Source organism: Musca autumnalis, unplaced genomic scaffold, assembly GCF_047663935.1.
Source record: "Musca autumnalis isolate F117 unplaced genomic scaffold, ASM4766393v1 scaffold_1, whole genome shotgun sequence".
Taxonomy (NCBI): domain Eukaryota; kingdom Metazoa; phylum Arthropoda; class Insecta; order Diptera; family Muscidae; genus Musca; species Musca autumnalis.
In genome coordinates, this window is record NW_027411644.1 from 323,535,198 (window position 1) to 323,556,508 (window position 21,311).

The 21,311-nt window shown below is 40.2% G+C and overlaps 2 protein-coding genes across 2 annotated transcripts in view; both read left to right on the forward strand.

Annotated features, from left to right (window-relative positions):
* LOC141390089 (uncharacterized) overlaps positions 1-21,311 on the forward strand; it is a 175,209-nt gene that overhangs the window by 142,579 nt on the left and 11,319 nt on the right. The window lies entirely within an intron of this gene.
* On the forward strand, positions 13,135-13,816 carry apn (apnoia). The gene is made up of 2 exons (XM_073962590.1): positions 13,135-13,340; positions 13,408-13,816. The coding sequence occupies exons 1-2, from the start codon at positions 13,229-13,231 to the stop codon at positions 13,689-13,691; spliced, it is 396 nt and encodes a 131-aa protein (XP_073818691.1). The 5' UTR covers positions 13,135-13,228; the 3' UTR covers positions 13,692-13,816.

The window sequence follows — 21,311 nt, forward strand, 5'->3', positions numbered from 1 at the left end:
GAAGAATTTAATATTTTGGGAGATACGCTGCGAAATATACACAAATTATATAATTTTTAGATATATTATAAAATTTGAGGCAATAAATGCAGTTTTTCGAGTTCACTATTTCTCCAAATATTTTCTTCTTGCTCTTATCTACAAGTTTGCTGCAGATGTCAAAACATGATTCGAATTGGTGCCAGAGATACTGCCCTGATTTGTTTTAAAAATTCGATCTTTAACCATGTTTAGATGAGGCCATAAAAACCGAACCCGATCTAAGAAAACAAAACCCAGATATTGTTTTTGCCTATTGGTCCTCTACTTTCATAAAATTCTGGACAGAAGTTGTTTGCACGCGATTGGCTTAAAAATGTTGCACAGTGTTATTTAAATGTTTTTTTTTTCTTTTCATAATAACACCCATTGTGCAATCAATAACTGACTATTATGATGAATAACATTAAATGAAAGTGAGTAAAAATAACGACCGCAATTTCCAAAACAAACAAATAAAACGTGGCTACGATTTAATTTTATTTCGGAACGGATGAACCCCCCAAAAACACCAAAAGGAGACAATTCATGACGTCAGACTCACACACACCGTCTACAGTTGAGAATTGCGTAGCCGTTAATGAAGTCTAAACGCCGGCTTCCGCCGTTACAAAATGAAGAAGAATGAATTAATGCACGTACAAATTATAAGTTTACGATTTTTAAACGTTTTTAATGAAATTTGTCGTGTCCATATAATAATTGTGCAGAGAAAATGTCAAACATACCTTGTTTGTTTTTGGTTCTAATTTGTATAGTTTTAATGGCAAATAATTAACAGAAAATATGTTAAATTAATGAGAATGAAAATAAAGAATATCGATTAAATTATAAACCACTTTTTATGAGATTTTGGCTGAAATACTCAGGAAGTTTAAGCCAGCATTACACTGAGGGGATTTGTCACTGTCAAAAATGTTGATGTTTTGGTTGGATTGAACCACAGACCTTCTGAGTGCAAGGCAAGGGTGGCCATACTTATACTATTTAACATAATTTCTTATGCCCGCGATCTACCGAGCATTTATACTGCTGGAGTAGAAAAAATAAATAGAATGAATTAAATAGAATCCGTCGATAGTCATTGTGCCATTTAGTTCGTCATTGTAGACTTTTGGGTCAGTATGCCCGAGCTGCAATATGTAATACTACCCGCCTTGCACGCTGAAGGTCGTGGGTTCAATACCCCGCCAGGCAACATCAAAAATTGGTCAACGGTGTCAAAATACCCCTACATTCTACATTCTATGAAACTTTCAAAAGATTTTAATTTATAGTTCCTACAGCCACTCTGTTGATTACCTACTTACTTACTTTGCTGGCCCATTACAGAACATTTGTTCCATAGATCGAGCTAAGAAAATATCTCCAATTCTCTCTGTTTAGTGCTTCGCTTTCTGGAATACCGCTCCTTGTCATCTCTTCATTCACTTGTTTGCGCCATCTATTTTTTGGCCTGCCAATTCTGCGTGCACCGCCATGTGGCCCGATTTGTACGCCTTTTTATCGGGATCATCATCGCTCATTCTTATTATATGGCCTAGCCAACGCAATCGCTGCATCTCGATACGTTTAACAATATTGATGTCGTTGTATAGCAGATACAGCTCGTGGTTCATACGACGTCGATATTCACCGTCAACGCAAATTGGTCCGTAGATCTTTCGAAGAATTTTTTCTCTCAAACACGCCAAGTTGTGTTTACGGCGGTGCCTAGGTAGACGAAGTCTTATACTACCTCAAAATTATAGGAACCAACGTCGACAGTTGACCCGATCTCTATGGACGCATTGCGCGTCGACACCATCAATTTGGTCTTCTCGCCGTTTACCGCCAGACCCACTTTAGCAGATTCTCCTTCGATCTTCATCAAGGTATCAGTTACTTCATTTACTGATCGTCCCGTGATGTCTATATCATCAGCATAAGCAAGTAACATGTGGCTATTGGTGTAGATTGTGTCACTTCTTTTGACGTTTGTCTCTCGTATAACCTTTTCTAGCAGGATGTTGAAAAGATCACACGGAAGGCTGTCTCCTTGCCTGAAACCTATTTTGGTACAAAACTCTTCGGAGAGGTTCTTTACTATTTTAACTGAAGATCTTGTGTCAGTTAGAGTCATTTTACAAAGCCGAATGAGCTTTGCGGGGATACCAAATTCAGACATGGCTTGGAATACCTTTGAACTTAGGGGGCTGTCGAAGGATGCTTTATAATCGACAAAAAGGTGATATGTGTCGATCTGCATATCTTGGGTCTTCTTCAGGATTTACCGCAGGGTAAATATCTGGTCAATAGTGGACTTGTCAGGTGTAAAGCCGCATTGGTATGGTCCAATTATTTCGTTGACCATGGGCTATAGTCGTTCGCACAATATCCCTGACACTGTATTGTAGGCGATAGGGAGAAGACTTATGCCCCTATAGTTGGAGCATAAAGTCTTATCTCCTTTCTTATGGACGGGACACAGGATGCTCAGGTTCCAATCGTCGGGTACGCGTTCTTCCTGCCAGATGGTGCTAACTAGCTGATGCATGCACCTTATCAGTGCGTCGCCTCCGGTTTTAAACAGATCGGCTGGTAGGCCATCAGCTCCTGCTGCATTATTATTCTTCAGCCGGTTGATTGCTGTTTTCACCTCATCTTGGCCGGGCGGTATACATTCTATACCATCTTCTGGGATTGGATCTGTGGTATCATCGTCTTCGCTACTATTGGATACCAGCAGATTGGAGAAATGTTCCTTCCATATCCTGAGCACGCTGTTTGTATCTGTTACCAGATTATCTTGCTGGTCTCTACAGGAGGATGTGCCTGTACCAAAGCCATCTGTTTGATGTTTCACTCTTTGGTAGAATTTTCGGACTTCATTCTGGCTCCCGCTTTTCCATTTCTCTCTTTTTCTTGCGGAAAAGACGTTTCTCTTCTCTCCTTTTCTCCCGATATCTCTCTCGCGCGCTACGCGTTGCTACTGATTGCAAAGTAGCTCTACACAGAAAAAAAGCCACCCTGAAAATTTTGATTAAAAGCTTTATCACCATATTTTTGTCGAATGGCGATAAAATATTACGAATATATAGGGAAAATGTTCATCAAACATGAAAATGTTACTAGAAAGCAATCAATAAACGATTTCAAACAAATAATTTATTGAAATTTGTTTATGGTTAATAATAAATTTCTGTAGTTAAAATGGTTTTCAACGTTTGTCGCATGTTCTCGCTCTCAAGAGCGAGAGAAACAACAATATTAGGGCATAAAGAGAGCGCTACAACAATGTGCTGTGTTTTTTTTTTTCTTGAGGTGTGAGTATCGTTGCTATGTACTATATTTAAAAGCATGGTCATGGAATTTTTTCGGCATGAAGGGATGGAGCGTTTGTGTGGCATTTGGTTGGTTATTTATTTGTGCTCGGGTGAAGGCTTGTATGTAAGTTTGTTACTGTTTTTTGTTGCTGATTTTTATGAACCTAACAAACGAAGAGAGAAAGAAAAAAAACGGTACGAATTCTCATGTTTTGTTCTGTTTGTGGTTAAGAAAGGCAGATAACATTTTTTAACCGTCAGTTTGGTATTTTTTGGCAGTCTCTTTAAAGTAGTCGTTCTGTGTGGATCGGTAGTACAGAAATAAATCAATGTTTGTGTGTTTTCTTAAAGTAAAGGTGTCTTTCAAGTAAATTAAATGCACAATACATTTTATAATTGAATTCACGAATATGAAAAAGGATAATAAGAATATTTTATTGGACAAAGAAGCAACCGCATGTGATATTGGTAATAACATCAAAACATTTTATATATTTGAAATATATATGGATGTACTATTTCTCACATTACAGATACCCATTTTCCGCTGATGATTTTCAATGTGGCAGAAGAATGTGTTTTATTTCACAACGTTCAATGATGTTCCCTAAAATAAATGTGTGACACTAAATAATTATGTACTTCTGTTATTAATTATTCCATACCGTTTTTCTTTCTTTCATCTGTTATTTTTTATGTACCTATGCGTCTGGTGTTGCTTTTGTACTTGGCATTTCCATTAAATAAATAACCACGACCATTTATTAATGTGTGTATGTATCTTTTTTTTGTGGCTTTTGGGTTTGCATTTAACAAAAAAACAACAAAATAATTGTAAATATGAATATTTTTTTATTGATTGGAAAAAATGCATTCAACAATTTTTTTAATCAAGAAAATATTTTGTTTTTATCATGCAAAATGTGGAATATTTTGATAAATATTTTTGTCAATATGTGAAATGTTTTATCAGTTCAAAATAAAAAAAAATCGATAAATATTTTAATCAATATTACAATTTTATTTTATCAAAATGTATTTTTACTTTGTGATCAAAAAATTTTATCGAATTTTGTCAATATGACAATTTTTTTTATTGCCGGAAAATCGATAAATTTTTGGTTGAATCTTTGCATTTCTTTATCAAATGGCTACAATTTTTTTTTTCTGTGTATATGCCGCATTTTTCTCTTCGGTAGCAGCACGACACTCCTGATCATACCATGAATTCCTTTGTGGAGGTCTCTGGAATCCAAGTATGGATTTTGCGGCTGTTTGCATGGAGTGGGCAATATGTTGCCATTGTGTTGTTATGTTATCGGGACAAGGAGTGCTCGCGTTAAGCAATTGGGCTAGTTGAGTGGAATATGCTGTGGCTATCTGTTGTGTTTGCAGCCTATCGATGTCCAACTTCCGCGTTGAGTCTGTTCGTGCTTTATTTGCAACGTTTAGACGGGTACGTACCTTTGCTGCAACAAGGTAGTGGTCCGAATCAATGTTTGCGCCTCGGAACGATCGTACATCCAACACGCTGGATGAATGTCTTCCATCTATTACATTATGATCAATTTGATTACTTGTTCTTTGATCTATAGACAGCCAGGTGCCCTTATGAATATCGAGATGATTAAACCTGGTACTGCTAACTACCATGTTTTTTGCACCTGCAAAGTCTATCAGCCTCATACCATTGTCAGATGTTTCACTGTGGAGACTGAATTTCCCGACTGTTGGGCCAAAGATATTCTCCTTTCCAATTTTGGCATTAAAATCGCCTAGAATGATTTTAATGTCATGGGCAGGGCAACGGTGATATGTTTCTTCTAAGCGCTCGTAAAATATATCTTTGGTCTGTTCGCCCTTTTCTTCAGTGGGAGCATGAGCACAAATAAAGCTGATGTTGAAGAATTTAGCTTTTATTCGAATTGCAGCAAGTCTTTCATTTACTGGGGTGAAGCTTGATACCAGATGTTTTAGCCTCCGACTAACTACGAATCCGCAACCAAATTCATTCTTTACGTCATGGCAGCTATAGTACAGTGCGTCACCTTTAGGTGTTGTTGTGACGCCTTTCCCAATCAATCGTATTTCCTGTATGGCAGTAATATCGGCCTTGTACTTTTCAAGTACGTCTGCCAATGCGAAGACTGCACCTTCTCTATAAAGAGTGCGAACATTCCAGGTGCAGATTCGCATATCATGGTCCTTAAAACGTTTGCGGGGTTCGTCAACTTTAGAGGGGTTTGTTTTTCTTTTCATTCGTTTTTTCATAGTAGGATGTTTTTTTCTAGGGGAGGGTTACTAACCCGACGCCCAAACCCAAGTTTTTAACGTTCTTATGGGTGAACGCGCGGCACATATTAGCTCACTTCCTTTAACGGGTGTTAACGGCAGTTCCCCAGGTGACACCACGGGGAGGTCAGTGGATGGAATTACATAGGTCTATAGAAAATGTTTCTATAGACCGATAGAATTACATAGGTCTATAGAAAAATGTGCAAAATTATATCGAAATCAGTTCAGATTTGGATATAGCTCCCATATATGTTTTCGGCCGATTTGAAGTATTTCATGCACCAAACACGCTGTATCTGTCCAATTTTGATGAAATTTGGAATGTGCCCGATTTAAGGTATTTGATGCACCAAACACCATATGTGTATCCAATTTTTATGAAATTTGGAATGTGTGACGGTGTTTGGTCTAGAAATATATGCGCCAAATTATATAGTAATCTGTTCACATTTGGATTTAGCTCCCATATATATTTTACCCTTTCCTTACTGGTTTATTTATAGTTCCCACAGCCATTTTGTTGGTAGTAAGTAGGATTTGTTAGTCCATATTTATATTAGGTAATTTTCCTTGCGGCAATTGTCAGTTTGATGGAGAGAGAGGTGAGACATATGGTAACCCTTTGCCTCTCAACGCCTTCTCTCTCCGACAAACTGAAAATTGCCGCAAGAACAAGTAAGAAAGTATCAGTCAGCTGAGCCGACAGAGATATACCCTCAGCCGCGTACCCGAAGAAAAAACGTTAACACAATACTTCTGTAGGTTTTTTAGCTGTTGGGAAAATTTTCCAGGATGGAAAGGGCCGCAAAAAACTACATGTTGCAACAAAATTCAAAATGATCCAAGACGAGTGCATTTTTTCCAAACTTTGGGTAGGTTGTACCCGCAGGAGTGATCCGGTGTAGTACATATTCGGACCTAATACAAATCTGTAAGAAATAATTTTTTTTCTTTATTAGTCCATGGGCCTTTATTACATGTGTTCTTTTACTATCTGATGGATTTGAAAACGCAAAATAAAACAATTTGGAGGCATTAAAAATATAATTTTTACATTGAAAGTTAATGCCAAGAAGCTCCTCCTTCAAATTCAACCATCACTTTTAACTTTAAGTTAACCGGAACGCTACAAATCTGTTCGGTAAATCCAAACTATAACAAAAGAATACTTATAATAATGGGGGTATGGATATTTTCCTTACAGACTATATAATTAAACATGTTGTACTTAATTTTCCGAATTTAAATATATTACAATTTTACTTTTCAATTTACAAAATTTGAGCTAAATCGATTTCTCTCTTAAATGGTTATTTTACACATTAGCCAGTTTAGGTGGTGCTGGTAGGATTTTCTGAACCTTTTTCGGTCATTATCTCAGGAAGTATGGACTTGCCCACGAAAAATAAATACAACGTCGTAACAGGGGCCGCAAGTGCAACCTGCTGCATCACAAATTAATAAGATCAGAGAGGAGTTGTTAAACTATACCTTTTGCAAATTTTGTGTGGGAGGTACCCAAATGAGTGGACCGATATAGTCCATATTAGAACCCGATCTATGCCTGAACGTAATATTACTAATAGCAACGTTTGTCTCAATTTGGTTACTCCCTCCTAGAGTTATTATGCCCACAAAATTTGTGGGGGAGGTACCGGATGGAGTGGACCGATATGGTCTATCTTCAAACTTAAACTAAGTTTGGACAAAATATTGAAAGACCCAAAATTTGGACCAAATATGTTGATCCGTTCGAAAGTTATCGTGCGCTCCAACTACGACACATGGTATTATATGGGTTGTTTGCAGTTTTCGTGTTGATTTCTGAAGAAGTAGGGATTTGCTCCTGAAAAATTATATCGTCGTAATGGGGGTAGTGAATACAAGTGGCTGCAATAAAAATCAAAGCGATTCGAGAGAAGGCCTTAAACTACACTTAAGCAAAATTTTGTGTGGGATGTACCTGAAAGAGTGGACCAATAGGGTCCATATTGGAACCTCATCTATATCTGGTAGAAATGTCACGATGTGCAAAGTATGGACTAATTCGGTTACTCCCTTCAAGAATTATCGTGCGGACAATTTTTCCGAACATTTTATAACTTTTGTGAGGGAGGTACCTGAAGGTGTGGACCGATATGGTCCATCTTCGAACTTAAATCAAATCTGAACAAAATATTTCGATACCCAAAATTTGAACCGAATCGATTGATCCGTTCGAGAGTTATCGTGCGCACCTGCCAGCCAGACAGGCAGACAGACAGATTGCTAGATCGACTCAAAATTGTCTGAAACAGATATCGTACAAACATACTTGGGGTCTAAAACCATTATTTCGATGAGGCACATTTTTGGTCGTATCAAAGTGTAAATACCATATTTAGCCTAAAGGCTGAGGGTATAAAAATTGCCTAATGTTGTTGTAATAGTTTCTGCTTAAGCTGGTCAAGAACCAGGGCTACTTGTAGAAATGTGACTGATTCGATGGGGGGTGCTACAAGGTGCAGTGGGTAGTGCTAGCCCTTTGCCTGATGCTGGGCTGATGTATTCCACGATGTCATTGATTCTTGCACCATCCCGAACGTAGTTGAGCCGAAAATACTCTGATTTGACGTGGCAGCTCACATGTCTGCACGCAGAAAAATATATGTTAGAAATATGTTTGGATCCAAAAATTATTTGTTTGGGACTGGTTGCAAATAAATATGTGTTTGGATCCAAACATTATTTGTTTGTGCACAATTTTGTAACATATCTCAATTTTATTTGTTTGGGTACCAACATATTTTTTATGTTACAACATATTTTTTATGGTTGGATAGAGGATGTTTGTCAAAGCGAGTAACAACAGTGCTCTCGCGTCTACGGAATGCTGTGTTATAATAAAGAGTTGTGTGTATTGTATAATAGAAGAAGGGGGCTTTGGTGGCGTGTATGCGTCAAACACGCGTGTTTTTTTTTTTTTTTTTTTTTTTTTTTTTTTTTTTTTTAACCAGCTTAGCAAGCGAAGAGGAGAAGAAAAAATGGTATGAATTATATGTTCTTTTTTCTTCAGTTTTTTAAATACCATCCTAGAGTAAAGACGGTAAAGTGAGTGAATAAATCAATGTTTTGTGTTTTCTTAAAGAAATGGTGCTTTTTAGTAAATTAAATGCCCAATACATTTTATAATTGAATCGGAATGTTGAATGGAATTATTTTATTGGACAAGGAAGAAATCGCATTTAATATTGGTAATTACATACATACATATGTATATTTGAAATATGGTACACTCATATTTATTACATTACATAATCATTTGTGTTTTATTTCACAACTAAGGAGAAGCGTTCAACGATGTTTCTATATTTTTTCTTTTTAAAAGTGTGTCTACAAATTATTTCATTCAGTTTTTCTTTTATTAAAGTGTGTTATGTATTTCTTTGGAATTTTGTATGTACCTGTGTGTCTGCCTTCATTTGCCTTTGAATAAACAACCACCATTTATAAATGTGTCTGTATATAATGGAAGTATCCAGTGAGCGCCCTCTGAGAGCAAGTGAGCATACATTTCAATGTGTTTTACGTTGAAATTTACGCTCCCTTTATCTCAGTAACCGCCCACTGTTGCGTGTGTTTGTTTTTTTTTGTGGCTTTTGGGTTTGTATTTGTTTGCACCCAAACATATAATTTGTTTGCACCAAAACATACATTTGTTATGGCTACTTGCAAACAAATATATGTTTGCTGCAAAATATGTTTGGGACATATGTTAGAGATGCCGTTTTCTTGTGTGTGTGAGAGTGGAGGTCCTATCCATCATTATAGTGATTAGCATGGCTCTAACGGTAACACCCGAGCAAGTACTACAACGAAAGCATGCCATTGTGCCGCGGAACTGGAAGAATCTTGTCTCATAGTATGTATGCTCCACTGAAGTGATGAGGAGGCACCCTATTGCAGTTCTTAGGGCGGCATTCTGACAGGTTTGAATATTTTTCCATTGCGTTGCACGGACCACGCTTGCGCTGCATAACTTACCATAGACCGACCTAGCGCTTTATATGTGGTCAACAAGGTTTATTTTTCTACACCCCAAATGCTGTCGGCTAGGTCCTTGAAGACCTTCTTTATACAGCTCAGCTTGTAGCTGATAGCTGTAGCATGCACGGGCGACGCGAACATGCTGTCGTAAGTGACCCCTAGAATCATGGCGTAGTTGGTGGTCGGAATTCTGTAAATCAACGGCCATTATATTCAATTCAGTGCTTACCTCTGCAGTCCATGTGGTGAACAGAGTGGCCGTAGATTTAGTGGCGGACATTTACATATTCCTCGCGTGGAAGAAGTTGATATCATACATTCATCCGCATAAATTACGATCTCAATGTCATCTGGAGGGGTAGAATACAGGAGAAGTAGATGTTAAACTACGGATATTTTCAATTCCTCAGATGGAAGAACTGTACTAAGTCAGGTATGATAGAACCCCACCGAGAATTTCGTGCTATCATTCGCATACTTTACGATCTATATGCCTTCTAAAGAGTATGTTATTTCAGAAAGGTAGAAATTAAATAGTTCCGGAGATATCACTCTAAGGGGCTTGGAGTTCTTGTTTCTGAATTCCACTTACGACTGACGTACACACATATAACTAATTATCCAACGCTTCAAACTTGTCCGGAGGGTAGTCTGCTCGATGTCCTCAATCAGCAACAAAGGCTTTTGATAAGTCGCACATCTGGTTAAACCCTCGACTTATACGTGTTTAAATAACGTGTAGCGCCGTTGTCGTGATGTGCTGCTTACTGAATCCATGTTGGTGTTGCGGAGGATAAAAGCATCAAGGTCCTTTACTACAGCGACAAAAGCGAAATCGGTCTGTGCGATTCACCTTTGTTGGCATCCTTACATGGCTTCACTAGCGTGGCCACCTTGCCCATTTCCCAGACTTCAGGAACAATGTGGGCGGCTAGCGACATGTTGGGTACTTTAGTGAGATACTCCACTCCCGGCACATCCAGCTGTTTCATCATTACCATGGAGATTCCGTCAGGGCCCAACTCTTTGGGTAATTTAGCGTTACTGATGACATTAGGAACATCATCCATTGTAAATTGTGGTGGTGTATTCTCTCTATTCTGGTAGGGACATCCTCATTGTCCGTGCAAAACGTGAAGCTATCAATCTGCTCAGCCAGCACTATTCCCCTCTGGTCGTTTCCGAGGACCGAATGCCACAACCTATGATGAGCATTAAATTCCCCCTATGAACCTCCAAAAGTCGGCTAATGTTGGGCCTTAAACCTGATTTGTAGCTATTTATCGGTGGATGTTTACATTGAACCACTCTTCCTCGGCAGTTCTACTCGTGACGGCTACCCCCAAACATTCTATGTACGGGCAATTAGAGCCACGATCTCGCGCGATAGGCCTGTATTGAACAGACTGACGCAATAGGAAAGCTAATCCCCCACCTCCACTTCTGGTGCGATCCTTCTGCAGTACGTTTTAAACACACAATTTTAGCATTGTTGACCAACCAGATCATAGTTGTGTCAGAATGGTTCTGGCGACTCTAGGCAGGCACCGTTCGATGTCAGCAACGGCTGGAGTATATTTTTGCATTTACTTCGATTTACTTCATATGAGTTGACAGCTATCTGTATTGCGCTAGTATGAAGCGATGCAGCCAGTGACACACGGTCGAGGTTCGATGGTATGACATCCTGGATGTCGGGCAGTACCGCCGGATGTCCTTCTGGATGTGATGGATCCTGTCCCCGATATGGTGGTTGGGATGCGATGGCTGATAACATACCAACAGGAACTGTCCGGCGAGCAACACGTCATACTCGACATCTGGACACATGCGGAAGCCGTTCGTAGGGCGTTATTTTGGGTGGTTTGCAACGTGTCGCTTAAAGTGAAGTTCAAACTGAGGCTGCGTAACTTAGGAGTGAGCGGTACCCGGGATGGTTTTGAGTACCTTTTTCTATTTAGGACTTTGGTTCTTATCGTGACTGCATGTTTCGAGAAGGTGAGGAGGTGTCGAAGATGATGCTGAGTATTTTCGGATTTTGGACTGTTTGTATTGTCATATCTTCGACCTTGATGTCCAGTATCCGCCTTACCTCCTTTGTCCATGACATCATGATGATTGCAGTGTATTTTGGGGCTGAAAGCTGTAGGTTTCTTTCCTTCAAAAAACGCTGCCAAGGTGATGAAATATGCATTGATTCTGTTCTCCAGTTCGTCAATGCATACCCCGGTGGCCACAATGATGCAGTCATCTGCATAATTCACCAGTTGTACGCCGGCTGGAGGGAAAGGAAAGTTGGAGACATAAAAGTTAAACAGGAAGAGAGATATCACACCTCCATGCGTTAGGTTCTGTTTAACTTTCCAACTCTTTGTTGTTGCATTTGTTGATAACATTCCGATAACAGCGACGACTCACTGAGGGCTGTGTTCTCGCAGCAACAAATAGACGAGTCCAGATCAACGCCTGAGATACATACACTCCCGGCATCTATTTAATCCGGTATCGAAGAACCCGCCCCTTCGAGATACCTAACCCGTATGTTGCGATGCTATGATGTTGAAAAAGGATAAAACTGGAACCCAGCCCAACAGACGTACTCTTGTCTCATGACAGCTTCAATATAGTTCGAAATCATCCATAGTATTCACAATATTGTTATTACGGGTAAAAGCGAGCCACATGTTTACTCACTCCATTAACCGGTGATACAGTTCTCTGGTGTCCCCTTGAGATAAAAGAGGTACCAAGATAAATCTCAGACTTTGGCATGTTAAATCCAGTCTGGACCATGAGTTGATATCTGTCAACCACTACGTCATCCACACTTTAAACCATATAGATAAAAATACACTATTATACCTACCTGACCACTTCCAATTTAGTTTTCATTTCAAATAGCAAAATTGATGACAAAATATCGATACCAAATAAGGAAGTTAACCATCGAACCTTCTTTACAAGCAATCCAAACAAATGGAATGCAAAATGTTAATGTGTTTCAAGTGTATGTGTGTGTGTGCGTGTGCATTCTTCTTGAACTTGGTCATGTCAAAGTGAATCTAATTTATGGTACAATTATGGCCGAAAGCATTTGTTGGTTGGTTACCCCACAAAAGAAATTTCATTTACCTTAAAAAGAATCTTTGCTGTTTTGCTATTAACCAACTTGTATGTCTGTTGTATGGTGTGGCTTAAATTTTTGGTCAATTTCAAACTAAACCAATATTGCTTTGCTGTAAAAACAGAAGAAAAAAAACATTTGCATGTACTCATGTCCGATTGCCGCCTGACCATAAACGTTCAATGGAGGAAAGTGGAAGAGGCATGCTTATCGTCGTGTAACATTAGCATTTCTCGCAGCGCCGTAAAGGGCGTGTGTGTTGGTGTGCGTTCCGACAATTGACAATAAAAACCAACGGCAGTGTCAGATCATCATTCACTTCTTCAGTGTCATCCAATCATCGTCTATCAACAACTCGACCGCAGTTCAGTTTTTGTGGATTACCCCATTGCTAAGGATTATCTTCGACCAACAACAACAAAATAAATAAATAATTATAATGGCTGCCCAACAAAAAGTTATCTGCTTCTTCTTAATTGCCTGCTTCCTGTTCAGCGCTGTCGTGTGCGACACCATCCCCAGTGATGAAACCTCCGAAGGAGATGTTGCTGGTAAGTGTTTGTGACCTGTTAGACTTTCTTTTTAGGAAGTGTTCTAAACGATATTCTACCTTTGCAGAGGGACGCACCTTTGGCCACCACTTCTTGAAACGCATGAGCTTCGCCGTTGTGCCCGGTGCCTTTGTTGTCGGTGTCATCACCACCTTGTTGGCTGCCTTGACTGTTGTCTCCATGAAGGGTTTGGGTGTTGGTGTCATCTTGTTGGTCTTGGCCATCGGTCAAATGTTGTCCCGTGCCATTCCCACCGTTCAAGCTGCTGCCTACCATGCCCCCGCTCCCGTACCCGTAGTCTACTCTCACAGCCACACCCAACAACCCGTCTGGTTGGAAAAGGAATGGTAAACATTTATGACCACGAAATGCCTCCCAACTACTCCCCTAACCCCCACCAACGATCCCACTAGTTTTGGATACCTCGTTTAGACACAGGACAATTGTACTTTGAAATTCCCCCTCTCCCTCCCTGCCCCAAAAAAGAGAGTGGGGGTCTTTAGATGGTGCAGTTGTTGCTGTTGTAAATGTGCACGCTACCAAAAACTAATTTTAAGTTTTAGTTTATTTTTAGTTATTTATTTATTTTATTTATTAAATTATTTATTTTTAATTTATTTAAACAAAAAATGATGAAAAAACACAAAAAAATCACGAAATGTCTGTTGGTAATCCCATGAAAACAAAAGAAATGCAATAAAATTCGATATTTATTTTAAAAAACAAAATCAAAAACATGAAATCAAACTAAAAATTTCACTTTTCAAATGTGTCGTCGTCTTCCTACCCCAATTCGCCCCCCCTTTCCACATGAACCCATATGGCAAACAAACCTAATTTAAATTCAGAACATTCTCCAATAAATGTTTAATCGTGTCTACGCGCTACCATTTGCTACGTGAGGAAATTTTTCAAGCACACCAAACAACCAAGCAACCATCCATATGTTCCGCACAGTCAATTGACAGTTTGGTGAATCTTGCAAAGACCTACCAGTAATCCGCAGTTTGTTGTAGTTAGCCATCTGTTGAGAGTGGTCGTGTGATTGGTGATAATGGTAAGAAGGTGACACTCAAATGTCCATGCCATTCATAATCATATTAATAGCTTTGTTAGTTGGTCGGGTCTATGCGAATAATGTATATGGAGTGTCCTATATATTTTCTATAAAGATAAGTTATCCCAACTGCAGAAAGTGTGTTTTTTATTGGTTATAGTTTGCAATGCTTGCGGGTAAAGGTCGTTTAAAATGTATTCAGAAAGCTTTAAACCTAATATTTTGCAGAGGAATCTTCGACCTAAGGCAGTCATCCCAAAAATTATGCGTTTGAGTTCGTGTATGGGAGCGGAAATTTATCCCAGTAAGATTGCTCTGATCTCTTTTGGTCTGTACCGGGATAGAGATAAACCTCGGATCAGTATGGATCTGTTCCGTTTGCCAGATCCGCATCCACCACGTGTCAACAGAACATCGCTCAGTATGTATCCCACTTCGTCGTCGTTGGAATAAGAGACGCCCCGCGTCTCCCCAACAACAACAAACACAGCATCTAACACAACAAATTGTTCGGAAATGTATCATTCCTGCAATTCATTTGCAACGGTCTCCGCAATAAGGTCAGCGAAATTGGGGACTTAATGAGTCGGAAAAACATCATGGTCGCCGCGATCCAAAAAAACAAAGCTCACTGCCGTCTATAGCTTGCAACGTTACGATAGTTACAACGTTCTGCCTAAGAATCGCACAAGAAGCGGAGGAGGAGGACTTACCTTCTAATACACCCATCTGTCCAATATGGACCTATCTCGCTTGAGCTTTACTCTAGAGATCCATACATGTAATATATGGGGGTAGAAGTAAGGTGTGGTACTGCAGAGGTAAAGATGCTTAATGTATACATACCGCCGATGAATAGCTGTGTCCTGCTTTATCTTTCCGATATTAGTTTACTTTTAAGGGTGCTTGAGGATTTCAATGCCCATCATGAGCTTTGACATTCCGTCCTAGGTGATGACCAGAGGTGTATATCGCTGGCCGAGCAAACTGATAGCTCCATGTTTTGCATGGCGAATGAAGACGCTCCTGCGAGAAAATTACCACCGCTTACCAGATGTGGCACTCGGTCTGATAAATGACGTGTCTTGACAATCCGTAATTTCCCTTGGCTCAGACCTGAGAAGCTGTTTTGCAGTTTCCCAACATCAACATGGATTCCGGAACTACAATTGCACTACACGCCATATCTACACATATCAGTACAGAACTGAATCAACCATGTCAAGCTGTTCGATAATATAGAGAAACGTAGTCGGAATTTCGAAACAAGAATTTGTAAACAAGAGGTCTTAAACCAGTAGATTGAAGCATAGAGTTCCCCAAAGCGGGTGATATCTGCCAAACTGTTTAACATCCACCTTTTTGAAATCACACACCCTCCATACGGCATAGATATCGAAAAGTATGAGGTTGAGTGTACGATCTTGGCGTCTGGTCCTATCGTCGATAACATATATGATAGGTTAAATGTCTACATAGCGGACTTAGTGCAGTTCTTCCATTGAGAAATATGAAAATATCCGCCGCTAAATCCACTGTCACATTATGCACCACTTGGACGGCTGAAATGAGGTTCCCACTGAACATATTGGTCGATGGTGTCCTGATTCCGACCACTAACTACCCCAAAATATTTTATTTGCTATAAGATAAGAAGTAGGAACATGGTTCTCAAGTCGCTGACTGGCAGCACTTGGGATGCTGAAAAAGAAACCTTGTTGACTTCTTACAAAGCAATAGGCCGCTGTGTAATAAGGTATACGACGCCTATCCAATGGAAGAATATTCAAACCTACCAGAATGCCGCCCTGAGGACTGCAACAGGGTGCCTCCTCATGACAACAGTGGACCATCTTTATGAAGAGAAGAAGGTTTTTCCGGTCCATTAGCACAACAGGATGTTGTCGATGCAGTATCTGCGTGGGTGTTATTGCAGTGGACATCCCTGTCAGGATTTAATGCATAAGCTTCCCCAACCCAGGCACGTCAGGTTGTTGTTATTGTTGTAAGTATTTATTATTATGTTTGTATGTTCGTTCTTCTGTTCAATCTGACTCTGGGTCTATCTCCAGTTCCAGGAAAGTGGCTGTTTCGATGGGATGTAACCACAGATCCACTGGAGTTAGATGAGTAGGTTTGGCTGGGCAGTTGAAAAGGTGTTTTGTGTCGTGCGGGCCCATGCCGCATACTGGGCAGATGTCTTGCACGGCGCGGTCGATTTCTGCCCAATAAGAACTTAGGTGACTGCAATATCCCGAGCGTAGTTGAGCCAAAACTACTCTAGTTTGTCATGGGTCCTGACGTTTCTCAGCTGCGATAGATGGGGGATGTATTTCGAGGACTTTATTCACACTATATTTGCTTAAGGCCTTAGCAACTGCATCCGTGTAAATACTATTTAAACCTGCTTGATATGCCTGTTGATGTAGGGGTTTTCTCCTATATTGTTGGAACTCCCTCGAAAGCATCTCATTGTGTTGCTTTACTGGAAGAATCTTTGCCTCCTCATGTAGATGGTTCACTGAAGACTTGAGGAGGCACCCTGTTGCTGTTCTCAGGGCGGCATTCTGGCAGGTTTGAATCTTTTTCCAATTCGTATCACATAATCCCGGGGACCAAACTGGCGCCGCATAGGTTACCACAGACCGACCTATCGCGTTATATGTGGTCAACAAGATTTATTTATCTGCACCCCAAGTGCTGCCGGCTAGGTACTTGAGGACCTTGTTCCTACTTTTCACTTTGTCGCAGATAGCTGTGGCGTACGCGCACGACGTGAAAGTAGTGTCGAATGTGACCCTTAAAATTTTGGGGCAGTTTGTGGTCGGAATTCTGCTACAGTCGACCACGACATTCTCTTCCAAACTCCGCTGTCCATGTGGTAAACAGAGTTGCTGTTGAATTTAAAATCTACATATTCCTCGAATGGAAAAGGTTGTAAGATAGGTTAAATAGTTGTTCAGTCACAGATGTCATCAGGATAGGTACCTTACGCCAGGATCGTACAATCATCCGCATATGTTACGATGCCGGGGACGGAATGCAGTAGATGTAGAGGTTAAACAGTTCCGGAGATATCACCCCACCTTGGGGAACACCCTGTTTCACTCTACGGGGTTTGGACTTCTTGTTCCTGAATTCCACGTACGACTGGCGTCCACACATATAATTGACATCCAAAGTTTCAAGCATGGCCGGAGGGTTGTCTGCTCAATGTCCTCAAACAGCGTGGAGTGCCTGACTGTATCAAAGGCTTTTGATAAGTCAAGCGCCACCATCACTGTTCTATCGTACGGCCGCCTTCGGTTGAGTCCTTGACAAATATGTGTGGTAATGGCGTGCAGCGCAGTTGTCGTGCTGTGCTGCTTACGGAATCCATGCTGATGATCGGCAACTTTATATCTATTTCTGATACTGGGGAGGACTAAGGCCTCAAGGGTCTTTGCTACGGGCGACAAAAGCTAAATCGGCCTGTACGATTCACTTTTGCTGGCATCCTTGCCGGGCTTCAGTAGTGCGACCACCCTGCCTATTTTCCAGACTTCGGGAGCAATGAGGGTGGATAGCGACAAGTTGAGAACTTCAGTGAGATACTCCACTCCCTCCACTTCCAACTGCTTCAGCATTATCATCCATTGTAAACTGTGGTGGAAGAAATCTGATGCGACGTAACACTCTTCTCTTCGCCCTGTCACTCTCGGGGTGCTCGACAAACAGTCGATTAAAATAACTTGCGCACCTCTCCGGGTCAGTCAACGTAACGTCGCCAAACGTGACTGAGGTCCTATCTTCCCTTCTTCCCGGGTTCGAGATTGACTTAACCGTTGCCCACAGTTCACCTATACCGGCTCCAATGTTGCAACTCTTCAGATGATTTAACCACTTGTTCGGCATATGCTCGCCGACCAGCCTGTTAACTTCCAGTGTCAGCTCCCTGACTCTGGGGTCATTGGGGTTGATTCGACGAAGCTCATTACGCTCATTTGTTCTGCTGGGAAGTTTGGTCTTACTTCGGGTATTCGACCAGCAGGGATATGGCGAGCGGTTGTAGCAGTGCGATCCTTCCTTAGCACGTTGTAACCGTCGCAGCGTTGTAAGCTACAATTGTTGTTGAGCTTGGTTTCTTGCACCGCAGCGACCTTGATATTCTACTACTCTACTCTTTCCTCGACCTTACCTCGGAGTCCATTGAAATTAAATTGTTACAAGGATGCATTTTCCATGATTGGGACAACAACAGCTGGTGTTAAAAGTTGCATGTGCGGTTGTTGTCGAGGGGACTGCGGGGGAGTCTCATAATCAGACGACGAGGGAGTTTCGTAATCCGATGACTACTCACTGGGGGTTGTATCCACACAGCATGTAGCACCATAGTCCCTGTCGTAGTCCCTCACGTGGACAAGTCCAGAGCAACACCTTTGATGCACCCACCCCTGACATCTATTGCATCTCACCGAAGGCTGGATGTGGGTGAAGATGCGGATGTGACAAACCGAGCACAAATATATTGGTCCTGGGTTTTTCTCCGTCCCGGCACGGACGAAAATAATTCGGAGCAGGCATTCCGGGATATGCTGCTCCCAACACAAAAAACGAAACAAATACGAACACATGTACACTGAGGTGGCAGCCGCTGGCCGGAACAATGATGTTGTGTAGTTCCGGGTCAATCCGGTACGAAAGAACCCGCTACCGTGGCACGTCAGGAGGGATTTCATGATGAGCGAAAGAGGTCCAAAGATGTAAACGATCGCATTCACACTGACGCCGTCGCGCAGACAGTACAGAGACGTAGTGTGAATGCCGTAATTGGGGACCACCCCCTCCCCCCTTCCTTATCCATCGCCGCTGGAGACCGCCAGCTGCTATGGTAAACACGAGTGGTTTTATCCCAGTTAAGATCCGGAAGATGAAGCCGCCTCAATACGTTTTTGACCCGCATGTTGGCCGAATACCCAACTCAAGCCCGGTATGTGTATTGGGACCACATGACACGCTGTATTTGTTTAGCTACCCACATAACCCTACTCGATTCTTTATGGACGCAACCAGTCAAGGTTGCAGAATTTTTGAGTCTGAATACAGAGGAACCAGAACCAGATAACTGAAATAATACATGAACCAACATATTTGCGTTGCTACAACAACAAGTAATAATCCTGAAACTTCTTCACATTTAACCTTATCAAGCTAGAAACATTACATCTTTTTTTCCCTTCATCTACTCAACACTATACAGGATGAAGTAGCCGCTTTTACTTAAACCTAACCTAACTTATGAATCTGAATGATCTAAACTTTGTTAGTTTAGAAATCAAAGACTTTATTTCTTTACTTCATAACTATATCCAATTTGGCTACAATGTATGTGTTCTTCTTGGCATTAGGCTCTCTACACGCAGAGAAAAAATATTTTTCGCTTTTGTTGGAACAAAAATATCTGTTTTGGTTCCAAAAATGTAGTTGTTTTGTTCAAACATTGTAATCCAAATCCAAAAATACCATCTTTTGTTCCAAACATAGAAAACAAAAACAACTTTCGAATTTCCGCAATATTGTAAAAATCGTTAACAATACCGATTGTAGGAACTATCATAATCTAATTTTGTTTACAAAAAGTATTGTCAACCCAGAAAACCAGCCCAGAAATTTTTTATTTGAGTGTATATACTTCTCATATACACTTTTCACATAACTTGGATATAAATGTCGCGTATAATATTGCAATCATTGATGAACACATTACATGGTTTGCTGCATTGGCTGACAACAAAGACAAACAAAAAGCCACAAGCACCCACCACAACATAAGGAATAATTAAACACCATAACAAACTGCGGTATATCACCAAACCTAAAAGCACAATGAAGATAGAAGAATGAAACAAAACAGAAACAAATAAAAACAAGAGTCTCATTGTTGGTATACATACACACAAAAACAAAGATAAAGGCATCATGTCATACAAACAAAACTCACCATAATTGTTTTTTTTCAACACGGCATCGAATAGCGAGAGAAGAGAAAAAATTGTCGAAGAAAAGAGAGAACTATTGTCCAGTTGACAAAAACTATTTTTGGATTTAACAAAACCCAATTGTTGGAATCACAATACTACATTTGGAATTTAACAATATCTTTACAATACATATTTTGCTCGTCGAATATTGTTGGATCAATCATATTTTTTTTCTCTGCGTGTAGACGTTACCATTTTAATTGATTCTGATTTGCTTTTCCAAACAAACTGGTTATCCTTTTTTCTATTAAACAAGATTTTCAATTAGTATTGTCTGCCGGATTTTTTTATCCATACTGTATGTACACTATATTTGGTGTACACCATGGTGGAAAACTAATTTTATTACAATGTAAACGGCATCAAAGCGCACATTAATTACCAAAAGTCGATAATGTCATTATGGGAATTCGCAATAAACTTTGAAATTTGATCTAATATCACAATAGTAATTCCAATAGTTCCTCTTCCCCTATCTAGTTCACTGCTCAACTTACAATACAGTTCTTTTGCAGTAAACATTAGCTAGCCGCACAATTGTAAACCATCCTATACCAACATATAATTATTATATAGAGTGTCAGTAGAATAAAACTATACATAATAATGATAACTTTACAAGCGACTTTTTCAACACCAACATCAATCATAATTTATTGCTGTTGTTGGTGTTTATAGAGTTTAATGTGGTCTAAACTTCTTGTCCATCACGCAACGATGGATGGCTTAATGAAAGCGACGAAAGCGAACCACTTAATTTAGAAAACGAAATTGTTAAAGTTATTAACTTGTCTTAATTGGAAGATATCGACACAAGGAGACAACGACATACTTGACATTTTCTAAAACAAGAACGGCATTCATTAGCCGGCAGTGTGATACAGATGCATTCCA

Coding starts and splice junctions, on each gene's coding strand:
- apn (XM_073962590.1), top strand. CDS start 13,229: ATGGCTGCCCAACAAAAAGTTATCTGCTTCTTCTTAATTGCCTGCTTC. Junction 13,341..13,407: donor CTCCGAAGGAGATGTTGCTG/GTAAGTGTTTGT, acceptor CTACCTTTGCAG/AGGGACGCACCTTTGGCCAC.